We start from the raw sequence: 17492 nt of genomic DNA, 5'->3' as shown, positions 1-17492 counted from the left end.
TGACATCATATGGTTTCAAGATACTGAAAGGGAGTGTGACCAAAAACAAACAGAAATTTTACAGGTACTGCCTCCGCCATGGACAGTGTCCAAGTCTCTGGCAGTAAGTTCAGGGGGAGGGTGTGACAGTGTACCCCATAAGGCTTTATGGGGAGGGGGTGCTTATAAATGTATGTATGACATAACTGGAATATGTTTTGTGCTGCCTGTGCCATGTAATATATCTCCGTAAAGGTTATGGTCTACTATATCTATTCATCCTATTTGTACATATATATCATTTTCTACTCGAGCTTAAGAATATGGGCTGTATGCTTGCCTGATTTCTAAGTAAGCTTTGTGAGGCATTTGGTCAGCTTCTTTAGGAAGGAATTCGCCAGGTTAAGTACCTGATCAGGAGACACTTAGGGAACAATGCATCTTGGAATGCTCCAATCCACATGAGAAGTCTTCCTGGAGACATGCAAGATGCCATGTGGACAATGGCGTCGGCCTGCAAAGACTGAGTCATGCAGGGGCATGTGACTTGCCCAGGTAACTCCAAAACTCCATCTTGGAGCTGGGCTTTGCATAGGAGGGAGGAGGGGGGTCTCCACCCACAAGAGAGAGTCTACTTAAACCTGTGGGAGACCCCTCCATGTTGTCTTCAGCTGGCTAAAGAAGGAGCCTCTCCACCCCCCCCAGGATACTTGAAGGAAACTGAAACAAAGGACAGTAACTACAGGGGGTGTGAGTGATTGCTGGACCCAGGCTAAAAGGAGCTTAGCCTGTAAAAGGGAGCACTCTGGAACTGGTGAGGAAATTATCTGTATTCAGTTTGATTAGGCATAGATCTGCGCATTTTATTTTATTTTGCTTGGTGACTTACTTTGTTCTGTCTGTTACTACTTTGAACCACTTAAATCCTACTGTCTGTATTTAATAAAATCACTTTTTATTTAGTAATTTACTCAGAGTATGTATTAATACCTGGGGGAGCAAACAACTGTGCATATCTCTCTATCAGTGTTATAGAGGGCGAACAATTTATGAGTTTGCCCTGCATAAGCTTTATGCAGGGTAAAACGAATTTATCTGGGTTTAGACCCCATTGGAGTTGGGCATCTGAGTGCTAAAGACAAGCACGCTACTGCGAGCTGTTTTCAGGTAAACTTGCAGCTTTGGGACAAGTGATTCAGACCCTGGGTCTGTGTCTGGAGCCAGACGGGAGTGTCTGGCTCAGCAAGACAGGGTGCTGAAGTCCTGAGCTGGCAGGGAAAACAGAAGCAGGGTTAGTCTTTGCACATTGGGTGGCAGCTCCCAAGGGGGTTTCTGTGATCCAACCCGTCACAATTCAAATGTACTGTTCCCAACAAATCAGGTTTCTTCAGGCCTATTAACTCTCATCCACTATAATTAGGCTCCAGCTAAAATATGTTAATCAGCCAAGACTCTTTCCTCTACACCCCACCAACACTAAAGAATTTGTTTATAAACCAGGTCAACTTGAATTTAGTTAAAAAGGTCAATGGGAACTCTTTGGTGCTCAAACTCTTGGGGTGGGGGGATCAGACTATTTTTGTAGGTGCCTAAAGATGGAATAATGAGCCTAGATTTAGGCACATAATTTTGAAAATCTTGGCTAATACATATAAATGCTTTGGAATCCGGAAATTTTAAATGTTTCTCATACTAACATTAACACCCACAGTGCTCCGGTAGGGCCCAAACCTTAGCCAGTTTACACCAAGTAAGGATCTGACTTATAATATTTATCATTTGCAGATGACAGTCATGTATTTTCTTGGATTTCATAGATTCAAGGACTGGAAGGGACCTTGAGAGGTCATCAAGTCCAGTCCCCTGCCCTCATGGCAGGACCAAATACTGTCTAGACCATCCCTGATAGACATTTATCTAATCTACTCTTAAATATCTCCAGAGATGGAGATTCCACAACCTCCCTAGGCAATTTATTCCAGTGTTTAACCACCCTGACAGTTAGGAACTTTTTCCTAATGTCCAACCTAAACCTCCCTTGCTGCAGTTTAAGCCCATTGCTTCTTGATTTAATTTCCATTTTAAGAAAACTGGGGGGAGGGATAGCTCAGTGGTTTGAGCATTAGTCTGCTAAGCCCAGGGTTATGAGCTCAATCCTTGAGAGGGCCATTTAGGGATCTGGGGCAAAAAACCTGTCTGGGGATTGGTCCTACTTTGAGGAGGGAGTTGGACTAGATGACCTCCTGAGGTCCCTTCCAACCCTGATATTCAATGAGAAACTGCCTCTGAGTTTTGGTATTTAAAGATGACCAGTAAAGCAAGACGACTTTTTTTTTAATTCCTCCTTTAGGAAAAGTATATAAAGCCAGTCTCAGGGATTTTCTTTTGCTTATAATATTCATATGAAAAGAAGGCTCTATTATTTCTAATCTTTGTAGGAGAAACTTGATAAGATCACCAGAAAATGAAATTAGTATTACAGCCTTAAGTAACATCCTGAGCCACATCTCTCCTTCCCTCCAAAGAGTCCCAGAGACTATACACAGATTGTTTATTCCCTCTGTCCCTCTCCACCATAAATGAAGCAAAGTGTGGATTCCATTTCTTAGAGAGAAAGGGATTGTGTTTGGAGAGATGCAACATAGAATACATCCATGTAAGACATCTAGTCAGGTCTGCCAGCAAAGAAAGGAAAGGAAAGACTATAGCCACCTGACATTTTTACTTAAAAAAACAACAACCCTGAACATGCCACAGAAAAATGTCATGAAAAAAATATGTTAAGGTAGTCCTACATCAGGAAGAACCAATGGAAGGCACAAACAAATAGTTGCCTTTGCTTGCAGTGCACCTTTAAAATATTCCTCTCCAAACTGTAGGAGTTTTCAGGCTTTCGTGTATTGAAAGTGATGTTTATCAAATAGCACTGTCAGCTATTCATCAGCAACTTAAATTCACAGGAGTACCATTTATCCCAGATTAAGCTCTCTCACATCACAAATGAAGCTTCACTAACAGCCACACCTGTAAACTTCTGGGTTTAGAGTCAAGCTGTGTTCCTTTCTCCTGCAGAATGTTTTAGTAATGAGGAGGCCTATCAAGTTACCTTCATTTACTCCTGTGCAATCCCATTGTCTTCAAAGAGGAGACTACTGAAATCTTACTGGTTCATCTTTGTACAGGAGTGTCCTTACAGCCTTTGAAGCTGGTGAATGATCCTTTACCAAGCAAATATGGGAGAAGAAAATGGAAACCTCCTAAAGTCCAGGGGCTGCTTTGTCATTTTGCCTGAGTAAGGCTTCTACTCTTTCCCCTTGTTCCTTTGAAAAGAAGTCACTCTTTCCTTTGTGGACCTTCTCTTTGGCCTCTGCATCTATCTTAGATGACAGAACAAGGTTGGATTTGTTCTTTGGAAATTTATAAAAGCACAATGTGTCTTTTCACATTACTGTTAATTCTCAGTCCTCTTTAATTATTCCTCTTATTGGGTTTAGGGTAAGTCGTGTTTCCTTTTTCCTTCTTTTTGGAAGTGTCTTCCTGTGGATGAATGGATGGACATATTCTTTTTGGCTACATGCCTCCAACCGTAGTGGAGCAATGACTCTTGTGTAATGGAGCCAAAAGCCATGCTTGGGTCACCTGAGTTAGATTTCTCAGCATGTCCAGGGGACTCTGGGTGCCCAGGCCTGAGGGATTTTGGGAAGTTAATGTGTGTTGAGGAAGGGCAGGTACTGTAGAGAGAGGGGAGATTCTAATGTAATTCTGTTTCTTTCCTCTCCCTGGTTTTTCCCATTGTACATTCAGGAGGTCCTTCTCGGTGATGGTGGTGGTGAAGGGGAAGAGGAGACAGGATATTGGTGATCTGAATCTAAGGGAAAGCAAATAATTCTCTGAATTTTTAAGTGACTGAAATTAAGTTTATGTTGGTGGAGGAACGTAGCTGCTCCGATATTCCCACATCCAAGTAAGTGGCTCAGTCTGGAACTTGTGAACATAAGAATGGTCCTACTGGGTCAGACCAAAGGTCCATTTAGCCCAGTATCCTGTCTTCCAACAGTGGACAGTGCCAGGTGCCCCAGAGGGAATGAACAGAACAGGTAATCATCAAGTGATCCATCCTCTGAGAACCTGGGAATAGAAAAGATATTTTCATCCTCCTGGGAGTCAGGCCTGCATTTGATTTTAGAAACTACTTTGTGCAGGTCCTCAACTGTCTTCTGCTTCTCGAGACATTTTATGCTGTACTTGTCACTGTGGAATCTAAATATACCACAAAATAGAAGAGGATAAAAAGCAGGAGGAAAGAAGTAATAATAATACAGTCCCTTTAGCTCCCATAGAAAATAAGAGCAGAAAAAGATTGCAGAAACTACCTCAGGGAAAGATGCAAATGTAAACGAAGGTCTGAATGTAAAAAGTGTTCACTCTCAGGTGAACCCAGCAGTAATCCAGTCAGCTTTTTACCTTCTTTGTCTTCTCTAGAAGCTTGTGTCCTTTGCAGACCTCTTCACCATCACTTACACATTTGTTACCTCAATATCAAACTATAGCAATGTGCTCTATATAGAATTATGCATTGAAAGCATTCAGAGAGTAACACTGGGGCAGAACACACAGCAGCTGTCTCAGTGAAGCATTTTTCTGGGAACTCATGACATAAGTGCTCTGGGATCTGCACTGGCTGTGTAATGGTGCTATCTAACTCCAGGTGGTGTTTAAGGTATTGGTTATGACTTAGGAAGCCTTAAATAGCCTGTAACCCTGCCTGCCTGAGCTGGGCCGGCCCACAACATTTTGGCACCTGAGGCGGGGAACTCAAATGACGCCCCCATACCCTCTTGCTTGGGCCAAAACTTTGAAAGGTCTCAATTCTGCCTTCTTCCTGTTCTATTCCTCTCATGGTACTGCTCTGCTACCTACCCCAATAAAGGAGAACTAACAACTTAAAATCCTTGTTCAAAAATTTTAAATAACACTTAACTTTCAAACACCTGAACAGCAAATGTAACTTTTCTTGTCTGCATAACAAACACTGGCATTTTTATCTGTTTGAATAATCAAAGTGGTGCTTTCCATGCCTTCTTGGTTGCAAAGATTTAAACTGCTTCCTGAAGGTCCACAGTCTGGGCCAGCTCATGCTCTGTTGAGATGGTTGCAAGGCCGACCAGCCTCTCCTGTGTCATTGTAGAGCGTAGATGTGTTTTTATTAACTTCAGCTTGGAGAAGCTGCGTTCTCCACTGGCAACTGTTACAGGAAATGTTAGAAGTATGCACAGAGCACCAAAAACATTTGGAAAGAGGATGGTCATCTTATTTGTGCACATATATTCTGGAACAGCCTTTGGAGTTGATCCTGCTGAAATATATCTTAAAAGGGCTTTCAGTTCATCACCTAAATCACTCGCATCAATAACGCGCATGTCATCATGTGTCAACACTGTCTCTAGTGCCCTGCATTGCTGGTGTAGGTCTTCTTCTGGTATAGTGAGGAGTTTTGGAATATCATACAACATCCCAAATATACTGCTGTGTTCCTTGAGCTGCATGAAATGTTCTTCAACTGCACAATCATTCTTTATTGCACAATCTAGCACCTGGTTAAAGAATTCAACTTTGAATTGTTGTTTCGGGTCTCTTATGGGATTATCCCATGCCTCATAATCAAAATGTCGTCTTCTTCGGTGGCTCTTGTATTCTTGAATGGGTGGGAAAATAGCTTCAGTGTGAAGTTCCTCTGCCAACTTCTGTGCACTCTTCAGAACATTTTGAAATCCCTCATCTGACCAGTAAGACTGTAGGTATAACTTTGCTTTGTCCAGTTTTTCCATTGCTCCAGATATATCAAGGTCAACACCTTGGAGTTGCTTGCTTACAACATTTATTTCAAATAGTATGTTATGCCACAACACTAAGTCACACAGAAATTTGAAGTTATATATGTTTCTGGTGATTCCATTTCCCTCTGCCACTGTTCTCCCATGAACAGTTCCTGGCATAGCATTATCCTCCATAATGGCAAGTATCTTCCCAATTTGGTGTTTGATAGGCTTTCCCATCGTGTGGCACTCAGTGGTTTCAGTGTCAGAGAGGATGTTTCCAGATATTGCTTCAAAATTTGCCATTGATGAGTTGATGCAGAGAAAAATACATAGATGCTTTGAATTACATTAAAAAATTCAGCAGCCTCACTAGAAGCTGATGCTGCATCACTGACCACTGAATGAGAACTGCATGGGACAAAAAAAGCTCGAGGGTTTAACTTTCGGATCTGTGTCTGCACTCCTCTGTTCTTTCCTCTCATGTTTGCACCATTATTGTAGCCCTGACCTCTCATGTCAGCTATCACAATTCCCGTATCTTTCAGCTTTTTAAGAAGCACATTTGTCATACCAGCTCCTGTAGTATTATCAATGTCAATAAATTCTAAATGCTCTCTGACAGTCACCATTGCAGGAACATTATCACTAGGTTCTGTTGTTGTTATAAAATGCACCATTAAAGTCATTTGTTCCATATGGCTGATGTCAGATGTACAGTCCAGAATAACAAAGTAATATCTTTCTGACTTCAGATCTGCCACAATCTTCTGTTTGACTTTTGTTGCCAGTAACTGTATGATCTCTGTATGAATTGTTTTTCCAAGGTAGTGGTGTGTGTACATTTCTTGGGTGGTGACTCTTCTTAGATAATCCTGGAGTACAGCATCAAACTCAGCCATCAGCTCCACAATTTTAAGGAAGTTTCCATTGTTTGGCACATACAGATGAACTGAAGTGCCACGCAGTGCTAGGTTTTGGGTAGCAAGCATTCTCACAATTGCAATGAGCCTTTTCAGAACATTTTGCCAGTAAAGAGACTGATGCAATCTTCTCTTGATGCTGATCATCTATGGTGGCCTTTAACCTTAGTCTCATCTCAAGCTCTTTCCACCTATGGAATGCTCTCTGGTGATTTGCTGCCTTTTCATGGCATGCCAGATTTTTCCAGACCTTTGTTCCTGTAGAACCCAATGTGTCTGGAACATTAGACTGAAAGAGTTTGCAACAAAAACAGTATGCAGCATTCTGGGTTTTTGAGTACATAAGCCATGACCTCTCCACTTTGTCACCATTGGGGATTTCACAGCAGTAATGTGTTGGATGGAAACTTCTATTTTCATTGTCTTTGGGGAATACGAAGTTTTTCACTTGCTGTGGCCCATGCAGTACAAGGAAGTCCCTCAGACTACTACTCACATCCTCACTGGGGCCAGAAGGCTCACCATGAACATTTGTGTCTATGTATCTATCGTGCTTAGATAGAAAAGCTTCCTTTGCTTTCTTTCTTTTTCTGAATGCTGCCCCAGCGGGGCGTTTTCTTCTTTCACTCATGACTGCTGTTCTGTGCCAGCTATAGTGGCGCTCAAGGCTCAGTTGAAGGGGACAAATAAGCAGGCTGGTAGCAGGGCCTGAGTGAGGGAAGATATCAGTGTCTTAAGGGCCTAACTGGCTCCTACTACTTCAGTTGACTGCCTGTTCTCCTCAAGTGGGTTCAGGGAAGCAGCAGGAAACAGGAAGCTCCCTGAGAAACTGGTGTTAATCAGCCAGGCTCCTGGGGGTGCTAAAGAGGTACATAAGAGGCTCCTCCTCCTCTCTCTCCCTGCAGCTCCCGCTGCTTTCTGTTATTCACTCTCACCTTTTCTCCTGCCTGCCTGTTATGTCTCTTGTGCCCTACTTCCTCCAGCACAGCACTCCACCATCTCTGTGCATCTAGAGCAGAGAGAATACATATGCACCAGCAATAGACACAATTTTCTACACTCTGGGTCCTAGTGTGCCCCTTCCCCCCAGTCTGGCACCTGAGGCGACCGCCTCAGTTCGTCTCATGGTAAGGCCAGCCCTGACCTGAGGGATTGCCTCTCTCCCCCAGCCATAGTGCCACAGCTGTGGTCACCAGAGGCACTTAAGCTGAATCCCCTTCACTATAAGGGAGTTGTGGATAGCAGGATGCTCTCTGTGATGGCTCTAAGACTCTAGAACTTGCTCTCCATCAGTCAAAAATAGCACAGATTTGGTGACCTTCTAGACACATTGCCAGATATCTGTTAGATGGGGTTTTTGGAGAGGGCTGGCTAGGAGGGTGGTGAAGCACTGGAATGGGTTACCTAGGGAGGTGGTGGAATCTCCATCCTTAGAGGTTTTTAAGGCCTGGCTTGACAAAGCCCTGGCTGGGATGATTTAGTTGGTGTTGGTCCTGCTTTGAGCAGGGGATTGGACTAGATGACCTCCTGAGGTCTCTTCTAACCCTAATATTCTATAATTCTAAGTATACCGTCTAGAACTATGAATGTGTGGAAAGCTCTTTTGTGGGTTGGTGGAAGGCAGATTTCCTCTCTGAATGATTGTTTTAATGCTGCTGGGGGTTTGTTGTAATATTAATTATGTGTTAGGGCACTAGAGCCTTTCATGCACATTTGTAAAAGTTATTTTAGCTCCTTTTGAGACAGTTTACCATCTGGAAACAAGGTCCAGGACCTTGTGATCAGCCAGTTCTTCACAGACTAACAGCAAGTGATCCACAGAACACAGTCCAGAAACCTCTGGTATAAAGTATTGAGGGAGAGGGCCAGGGAGGATAGTGATGAGACAGAACAATGCACAAATCTGTGGAAGAATCTAACAGTGTAAGATAGTGTTGTCTGGAGTGGAGAAAATGATATTTCAGCCAGAGATATGTTATTGAATAACAATACACTATTTAAGATGATCAATATACTGTAAGAAAGTTTTACTTCATAAGAAACCAGTAGACACAGAATTTGATGTTAAATATTTCACACCTAACTAACATCATTTAAACTAAGACTGTAGGTTCCCTGAAGTTTCAAAGAGAAGAGCCAACTTACCTTTTCAACTAGTTCCGTAACTGTTATATTTGGATCATAGGGAATGGGATCTCCAATATATGTGCGAAGTTTGACTGGGAACCCTCCATATACAGGAGCGAGTGGCAATTGAAAACGTTCATTCAACCACCTAATAAACCCTGTGAATTAAAAAAAAATACAGTTTGAGAGATAGTAGATAAATTTATAAGCTGGTAGAGTCCCTGAATCAAAATGGTGCCTGGATTGTAACTAACAAATCTTAAGTGATTTGGTTAAAGGCAACATGAAGGTCAAACAATATTCAGGGCACATAATCTTGAAAATAATAATCTACTCTTCCATTAACTCATGCATACCAAGTACCAGTTTAAGATGAGTCACCATGTAAAACACAATTAATATCTAGTCCAACAAATACATATAAAGATTAAATAACCCAGAAGAGTTTACATCACAAGAAACAGTTACCAGAGTTAGAAGAGAACAAAAGATTAGGAAGAAATTCACAAGACGAGTATTTCCCAGAAACCATTGATTTTGAAAATATAAATAAAACTCTACGAATTTGAAAAGATACGTATGAAGTAAATCTTACATGTTGTTCCAAGTGTTCTACAGCCTTCCCGAATATTCTGAGTAAACAAAGGGATGATGGGCTAAGAAATAAGGAAAAGAAGTGGTAAGACTATGGACAATAGTTCAGCCTCCTTTTTTTCTTTTAAATCTTGCATCAGCTTTGAATAGAGTCATTTTGCATCTCTATCATGTGGTTATAGTCAACTTTACCATCCCATTAAATCAAAATGAAACTGTTAATTTATCATGACTAGAAACTCAAAAGGAGTCACATGTTTGCCAGTTAAAACTACAGCTAGTTATGTACCATGTGAGGCTCCATTTTCTGAGGGTTCTTAGAATGTAAATCACATGTATTCATTATCATCACGATGAACACCAAAACAACACTGACAGAATAATACTTAGAAGAAGAAAAAATAATTTCACAGTTATCAGAATTATCAGTTTCAGGAATCCTGTTCAGCAATTTTTTTTTCCAGTGCCTAAGAAGTCAGAATACTAGTGAGTTAGACAAAAAACCATCCAGATAGAGATTTTATTTTAGTAACAAAATCTTGCAAGCAGATATTATAAATACAGCACAAGTCCCATAGAAAACATACACAGACTATGCAATTTAAAAGTCTCAATTGTATTATGAAACTCTTGCAAATATTAGGGGAGGGGGCAAGAAGAAAGGATGACCAAATATATCTTCTGCTAAAGCTTCACATTGATGTGGGATTACAATAGACTAAATGTTTTAATGTAGGTTTTTGTTTAAAAGGATTCTGATTAGGGCTGTCAAGCAATTAAATAATTAATTGTGATTAATCACACGATTAAAAAAATTAATCGTGATTAATCACACGATTAATAGCACTGTTAAACAATAGAATACCATTTATTTAAATATTTTTTGATGTTTTCTATATTTTCAAATATATTGATTTCAGTTACAACACAGAATACAAAGTGTACGGTGCTCACTTTATTTTTTATTATAAATATTTGCACTGTAAAAAACAAAAGAAATAGTATTTTTCAATTCACCTAATACAAGTACTCTAGTGCAATCTCTTTATTATGAAAGTTGAACTTACACATGTAGAATTATATACAAAAAAACTGCACTTAAAAATAAAACAATGTGAAACTTTAGAGCCTACAAGTCCACTCAGTCCTAATTCTTGTTCAGCCAATCATTCAGACAAACTAGTTTGTTTACTTTTGCAGGAGATAATGTTTCCAGCTTCTTGTTTACAATGTCACCTGAAAGTGAGAACAGGTATTCACATGACACTCTTGTAGCTGGCATCACAAGATATTTACGTGCCAGATGCGCTAAAGCAGGGGTGGCCAAATTTACTGGTCCTCCAAGCTGCATACAACCATCTTCAGAAGTTTGAGAGCCAGGGCACACCTGCTGGGAGATGGTGCACCCCGCATGGCTGAAGCCCCTAGACCCCCTTCCCTGCTGGACAGAAGCGTTTACCTCACCACCCCACTGCAAGGCAGAGGTCCTGAGCTTCCCCCTCCCAGTCTGGTAGGTAGAGGGGGGGGGGGGCATGGAGGGCTTGCAAGCCACATTTTAATGGTAAAAGAGCCACATGTGGCTCGCCAGCCACAGTTTGGTCACCCCTGCACTAAAGATTCATATGTCCCTTCATGCTTCAACCACCAGTCCAGAGGACATGCGTCCATGCTGATGATGGGTTCTGCTCAATAACAATTCAAAGCAGGGCAGACTGACGTGCATTCATTTTCATCATCTGAGTCAGATGCTACCAGCAGAAGGTTGATTTTCTTTTTTGGTGGCTCAGGTTCTGTAGTTTCCACACCAAAGTGTTGCTCTTTTAAGACTTCTGACCGCATGCTCCACACCTCGTCTCTCTCAGAGTTTGGTAGGCACTTCAGATTCTTAAACCTTGGGTTGAGTGCAGTAGCTATCTCTAGAAATCTCACATTGGTACATTCTTTTTGGCTTGTCAAATCTGCAGTGAAAGTGTTCTTAAAAGTAACAACATGTGCTGAGTCATCATCAAAGACTACTATAACATGAAATATATGGCAGAATGTGGGTAAAACACAGAGCAGGAGATATTCAGTTCTCCCCCAAGGAGTTCAATCACGAATTTAATTAACGCATTTTTTTTAACTAGCATCATCAGCCCGGAAGCATGTCCTCTGGAATGGTGGCCAAAGCATGAAAGGGCCTATGAATGTTTAGCATATCTGGCATGTAAGTACCGTGCAACGCCGGCTACAAAAGTGCCATGCAAATGCCTGTTCTCACTTTAAGGTGACATTGTAAATAAGAAGCGGGCAGCATTATCTCCCATAACTGTAAACAAGTTGTTTGTCTTAGAGATTGGCTGAACAATAAGTACAACTGAGTGGACTTGTAGGCTCTGAAGTTTACATTGTTTTGTTTTTGAGTGCAGTTATGTAACCAAAAAAAAAAAATCTACATTTGTAAATTGCACTTTCACAATAGAGAGATTGTATTTGTATGGTATTTGTATGAGGTGAATTGAAAAATATTATTTATTTTTATTTTTTACAATTCAAATATTTGTAATAAATAATAATATAAAGTGAGCTCTGTAAACTTTGTATTCTGTGTTGTAATTGAAATCAATATATTTGAAAATGTAGAAAAACATCCAAAAATATTTAATAAATGTCAATTGGTATTCTACTGTTTAACAGTACGATTAAAACTGTGATCAATCACGATAAATTTTTTTAATCGTGATTAATTTGTTTTTAGTTTATCATGTCAGGATACTGCAATTAATTGACATCCTTAGAAACAACACAATGGAATCCCTGTTTGTATACCAAGTCAACATAAGGATGTGAAGTTAACATGAAGTCAGTGCACCAGGGAATAAAACCTTGGAGAAAAAGAGAGATCATCCTTACTCTGGGGACAAACAATGGATTTGGAGGGATATAAGAAGAAGGCAAAAGAACACCTCTTTTTCCTGCATCTGAGGATATAATTGGGCAGTATGATTACATTCATGAAAATGAGATCCCAACCTGCCCTGGTTGGGAGCACTGTAAAGGACATTTAGGTGAGAAACGACTGCTTGTAGACAGATGGTTAGCCTGTTAAAGTTAAGTTTAGTCTCTAGAAAGCATATAGGGATTTAGTTTTATATGTAACCTTTCTGTTTCCATCATTATCCTTACTCTCTCTGAAATCTTGGATAATAAACTTATGATTGTTTTCACTATAAATATATCTCAGTGTTGTGATGTTATATAGGAGCCAATCTTCACTTGAATCAAACAAGTTGGCATGTACACTGTACTCTTGATGATAGCAAACCAGGTATTACTGTCAATAGCTAGTGACAGGGGCTGGATATCACAGGGGAATGCTTCAAAAGAGCTCGGGAACTGGGATGCACCTACTGTTAGCCTGCAAACCATAGTGAGGGCTCCGATTGCCCTGAGGAGAGTATTTGGGTGACTAACAGACTGGTGGTGTAAGGGATCTGAAACCCAGTTAAGCACAAGCAATTCTTCCTCTAGCTGGAGACAGGGAGGTAACAAGGTGATTCATAGTCCTAAGCATCCTGAGAAAGTGTCAGACCAGGCTCTGTAGCTGGAGGCTATGAGAGACTTGCATCCTTTATGACTCAGGCACAGAGAGGGCCATATAACACACAACAATCAATGGATTACACATTTACATCACACACGCAGGAGACGACTCACCACTTTTGCGTCTATGGCCACCTGAGCAAAACCTTTACGATTACCCCACAAGATACCGTAGTTTTCATCACTAAAGAATGATTCTCGAGCTCCACCTGGTGCAACACCCAGTAAGTTGCCTTTCTTCAGAATTTCAACACATTGTTCTCTCCCCCCATACACTGCAGTAAGCAGTTTAAGATACAGTTGTAGGCCTGCAATAAACAACCAGTACAGATCATTATGGTACATTAAACTCATTACATAATTCACATATTGAAAATTAAACCCAACCAAACACACACACTCTCTCTTTCTCTCACACATAAACATACACGTCTTCAGCATTTTTTAACTGTGGCTACCTGTTACATATCTGATAAAACTGGATGTCATAATCAGTATAACGAGCTCAATGGAGTGGATCATTCAGTGCACTGAATCAGAGCAATAGAGAGAGGCAGAGGCAATTTAGAGGCCAAATTATGTTTTATCTCAATCAGCTGGGATAAAGGAGAAATCAATTAAGTGGGAAATAATCACCAGTAAATCAGAGTTAGTTGTTTTAGCAGGAACTTCTTGGGCTTACACGATAAACTATTACTGTTATCTACCTGTATATTAACTACTATTATCTTATTTGAACATAATTAAATGTATAGGTAATAATTTACGTTTATGAAATAGCAGAATTTTGAATTAGAAAATACAATGCACTGGAACATAAACCCCACTGTTATAAGTTCACTTATAAGTTTCTCAGTTTTCAGCCTCTGGAAGCGCAGAGTATGGAGGAAGAGTTCTTAGGATGTTTAGTTATATCCTGAGCAATCCTCTTGTGCAATCTTTGTTTACTGTTTTGATTTCCAGCTTAAATAAAGGCATGTGTTCCTTGATGTGATGTGTTGGCTTCTTGACTGAAGAAGATTGATTATCCCTCTGTTACGTTCTGGCTTACAGTCCCTTTCCTCTCTGGCAATTTCTCTATTCCTGTCACGTCACTTTATATACCTTAAGATTCTGTCTGGATGTTTTGTTTTACAGTCCGTACTACTTTCTTACTTTTACTACAGCTCACTTCTTCCATATTTTTTTAAGTCTGTTTCTCTTTAATTACAGTTTCTTTTATTACAGCTTATTTCCTTTACAGTTCATTCTTGCTTTACTTTTCTCAGAGTTTTCTAACAATGTTTTTCTAATAATTTCTTAGATTACTTAGAGACTCTAGCTATTTTTCCTCTTGTTTAACTATACTGTTCCTCTTTTAACGTTTTCTCTTTTCCCCTTATACTGCTGTCTTTCCTTTTCCTAGTACTTTTCCTTTTGTGGTTATCCCTACTTTCCTAGTTTCTCTGTCTTTCCTGTCCCTCCTGAACTGGCCTTATTCCATTTCAGCTGTTTCTGGCACCCCTTCAAAGACACACCTGGGCCACTGGGGTCCCTATTCACTGGCTCTCCACTTACTGCAATCCTTCTTTCCTGTGCTGATTGCTGCCTCACTCACTACTTGCCTCTCTCCCAATGCTGGCCAACCTCCCTCCAGACTCCACCAGCCGTGTCCACCACTGTCTGTTTAGCCTGCTTGCAGCAGCACTGCAGGAAGGAAGCTGCCACCTGCTCTTCCCCTCTTGTTTTTTTTTCCTTTTCTGTTTTTCCCCCCAAACCATCCCAGGCTCAAGCTCACCCTGCTTCAGCAGCCCCAGGATAAATGGAGTTATCCAGACAAAGAACAGACAAAGTAGATAGAATAAAACCACGGAAGTTACTGCAGGGTGACATGACTGTGCTGAATGGTCTTTGTCTTTTTCAGTTACTACTACTGCATCTGTTGATGGATACAAATTTAAAGCCAAATGCTGACTTTAGTGGCTGCAGATTTTGGTCCATAGTTTTTCTCACTTTTACATTAAAAACTTCTGAGACTTTGCCTGAGGCTCACTTGGAAATCAGAATTGTTTTATAAATTTACAGCTTGAAACTAAACAGCCCTGTCTTGTGTGTTCCCTTTGTTAGGGGACCTTTTGACAACCAGCAGAATGCCTAATGTTTTTAGGCCATCGCCAGTAACTGGAATATCAATTAATGTGCTCATTGCTAAGGCTGCTACAAAGGCCTACTGGCTAGCTTTAGCTATTTTTAGCATAACTAAACGAGCCGGAGGGTGGGGGCTGAGTGACCACGAGAGTTGGGCATGATCCTGCTTGCCTTCCTATTAAAGCTTTCTTTGAAAGTGCTGAAATTGCATCTTTTAAAAAAACAGGAAGTCTAGCTATATCTTTGGACTGTTGTTGTGTGGAAAGACAGCTGCAGGACTAACAGCTTAAAACGTGCTTGCTTAATGTTTTTTCTTTGATTGACATGTTGTTGATATAATTGTAGTAGTTACTAACCTAAAAGGGGTAGATAGGTCTGAGGAATTTGGATTTGACCTTCTGGACATCTCTTGGAATCCAAAGCGACAGGCACTCAACTGGCCACTTGAACCTTGTCATTTGACCACTCGAGACCCCTTCAGACCATGGGTAACTATTATTTGGGGGCGCTTTAACATTTTGCATAGCTTTGTGCTTGAGTTCTAATAAAATAGTAATTTGGGATGAAAGCACTTTGGGTTTGTGCCAATCTTTAATCAGATGGATGCACTGTGTCACCCACTGATTTGTTCCTGACACCGTCTCACAAAGAGAACAGTTACTCTGAGCTTTGGGTTGAGAGAATCCTGGGTAACACCCTCACTTAATTTGAATGAGTTAAAAAAAAGTCACAGCTGCTTCCCCAGAATATATACACAACACCCAAAAATAAGCCTAACTTTACCATTACCCTATTGAAAAACTAAAAACTTTTGAGTGGGTTATAAACTATAACTTCTTGTAGTCTGACGACAAGAGGCAAAGAGTCACAACACAGGGAATCATGGCATATCAGAATACAAAGAGACCAATACCAAGATTACAAATGTTTTCTGTTTTTACAAATTGCTCCAATAACACAATTATATTAAGGATAGTAATAATTTTTGACACTACAGATGTATATTGGGAAATTTTGTTACCTTTTTTCTTTCTGAGTTCACAAATGTAGCTCTGAGATTTTGGGTTACAAATGAAATAAAGATTACTAAAGTTGAGTTCCTCAAACTATTTTCAGTTGGTTTAAAGAAACTTCTTACAAAGATGTGTAACTTTAAATGAATACAAAAACTGAATCATCCACACTATGCTGAGCAGTATGGGAAGTGGGGATTATTCTTTGAAACAGCTTCTAAGGAGAATAGCATAGAGACAAACAAACCACTAGCTCCTAGGTAAATTTGAATTGCATTAACAAACCTCCAGCTACCAGTGGAATAATGGTAGCCTAATTATGGTGGGAAATTACCAGAAATTTTTTTGAAGCTTTAAACCTTAAAAGATATGGTCATTCACCCATAAATTTACAATAATAAAGAAATATACTATATAAAACAATTACTTATGCACCAAAAAAGTACAGTGTAGTAAGAAACCAATCTCTGAAAGAAAGAAAGAATAGTTCTCTTCCCAGTGGTCTCTGCATATTGCCACTCATGAAACGCATGAGCCAAGCCTGACAATGGAACCTAACTAGCAGTGCTCAGACCCCGCTTCAGTGTTCCTGAAAATTCTAGGGGCCAGGCTATACAAAGGGGCATGGCAATCCACAGCCACCTCAATTCCTTCCTGCAGCCTGCAGTGATGGACTCTGAACCTTTCTGGACCTTTGCTCTGATGCTTTAAAAACCCTCTAGTAGTTCTGAAGTTAGAATTAAGGATTGTAGTTAGTTTCTCGTTTACATAGGCTCGGTAGTTTAGTTCTACAATACAATTTTAATGGAAAAATTCAAATGGTGGAGCTGAAGAAGAACCCTGGATTCAAACATTGTGTCTCTAGGCTACCCGAAGATGTTTCTGGCCTCAGATGAGCATTCCTGATGCCTTGCTTACTTCAGAGAGAGACGTTCTCCATCAAGGTGCTCAATCTGCACCACGTTTACTCCGAGAGCTAAGAAGGAGAGACAGAATAGATTGTTCGTACTCCTTCAGGAGGCATTGTCAGCTCAGTTGGGATCTGACAAGACATCCGATCCAGGGGATAAGCCCAGACCATCCTTAGATCTAGGTCCTTCAGATCAGAAAGATAAAGAGAAACATAATGACCTCTGTCCATTCTGAGGGCATCTTCAACTCCAGCAGCATCAGCTGTGCCACCTTCAGAGAAAGGGAAGAATGAGGCTAAGAAGATCTCCAGGTCTGCAGATCTGAGACAAGATGAGAGAAATCTACCTACGGAAACCACCTCTGTTAGCAGAACTATTCCAAGAATGGAAAATTCATCAGATCCAGACTCTATGAATCCG

The 17492-nt window shown here is 40.5% G+C and overlaps 1 protein-coding gene across 2 annotated transcripts in view; it reads right to left on the bottom strand.

Moving 5' to 3' along the window:
- The window catches only part of LOC128831037 (transmembrane protein 68-like), a 50944-nt gene that overhangs the window by 12124 nt on the left and 21328 nt on the right, over positions 1 to 17492 (bottom strand). For both annotated transcript variants that reach the window (XM_054017078.1, XM_054017079.1), the window contains exons 4-6: positions 13136 to 13329; positions 9441 to 9501; positions 8864 to 9003 (exon numbers count right to left, since the gene is read on the bottom strand). In XM_054017078.1, coding sequence (XP_053873053.1) covers positions 8864 to 9003; positions 9441 to 9501; positions 13136 to 13329 — 395 coding nt within the window. The remainder of the gene's footprint in view (positions 1 to 8863; positions 9004 to 9440; positions 9502 to 13135; positions 13330 to 17492) is intronic.

This window comes from Malaclemys terrapin, chromosome 2, assembly GCF_027887155.1.
Source record: "Malaclemys terrapin pileata isolate rMalTer1 chromosome 2, rMalTer1.hap1, whole genome shotgun sequence".
NCBI lineage: Eukaryota > Metazoa > Chordata > Testudines > Emydidae > Malaclemys > Malaclemys terrapin.
This window is presented reverse-complemented; position numbering and strand designations above follow the sequence as displayed.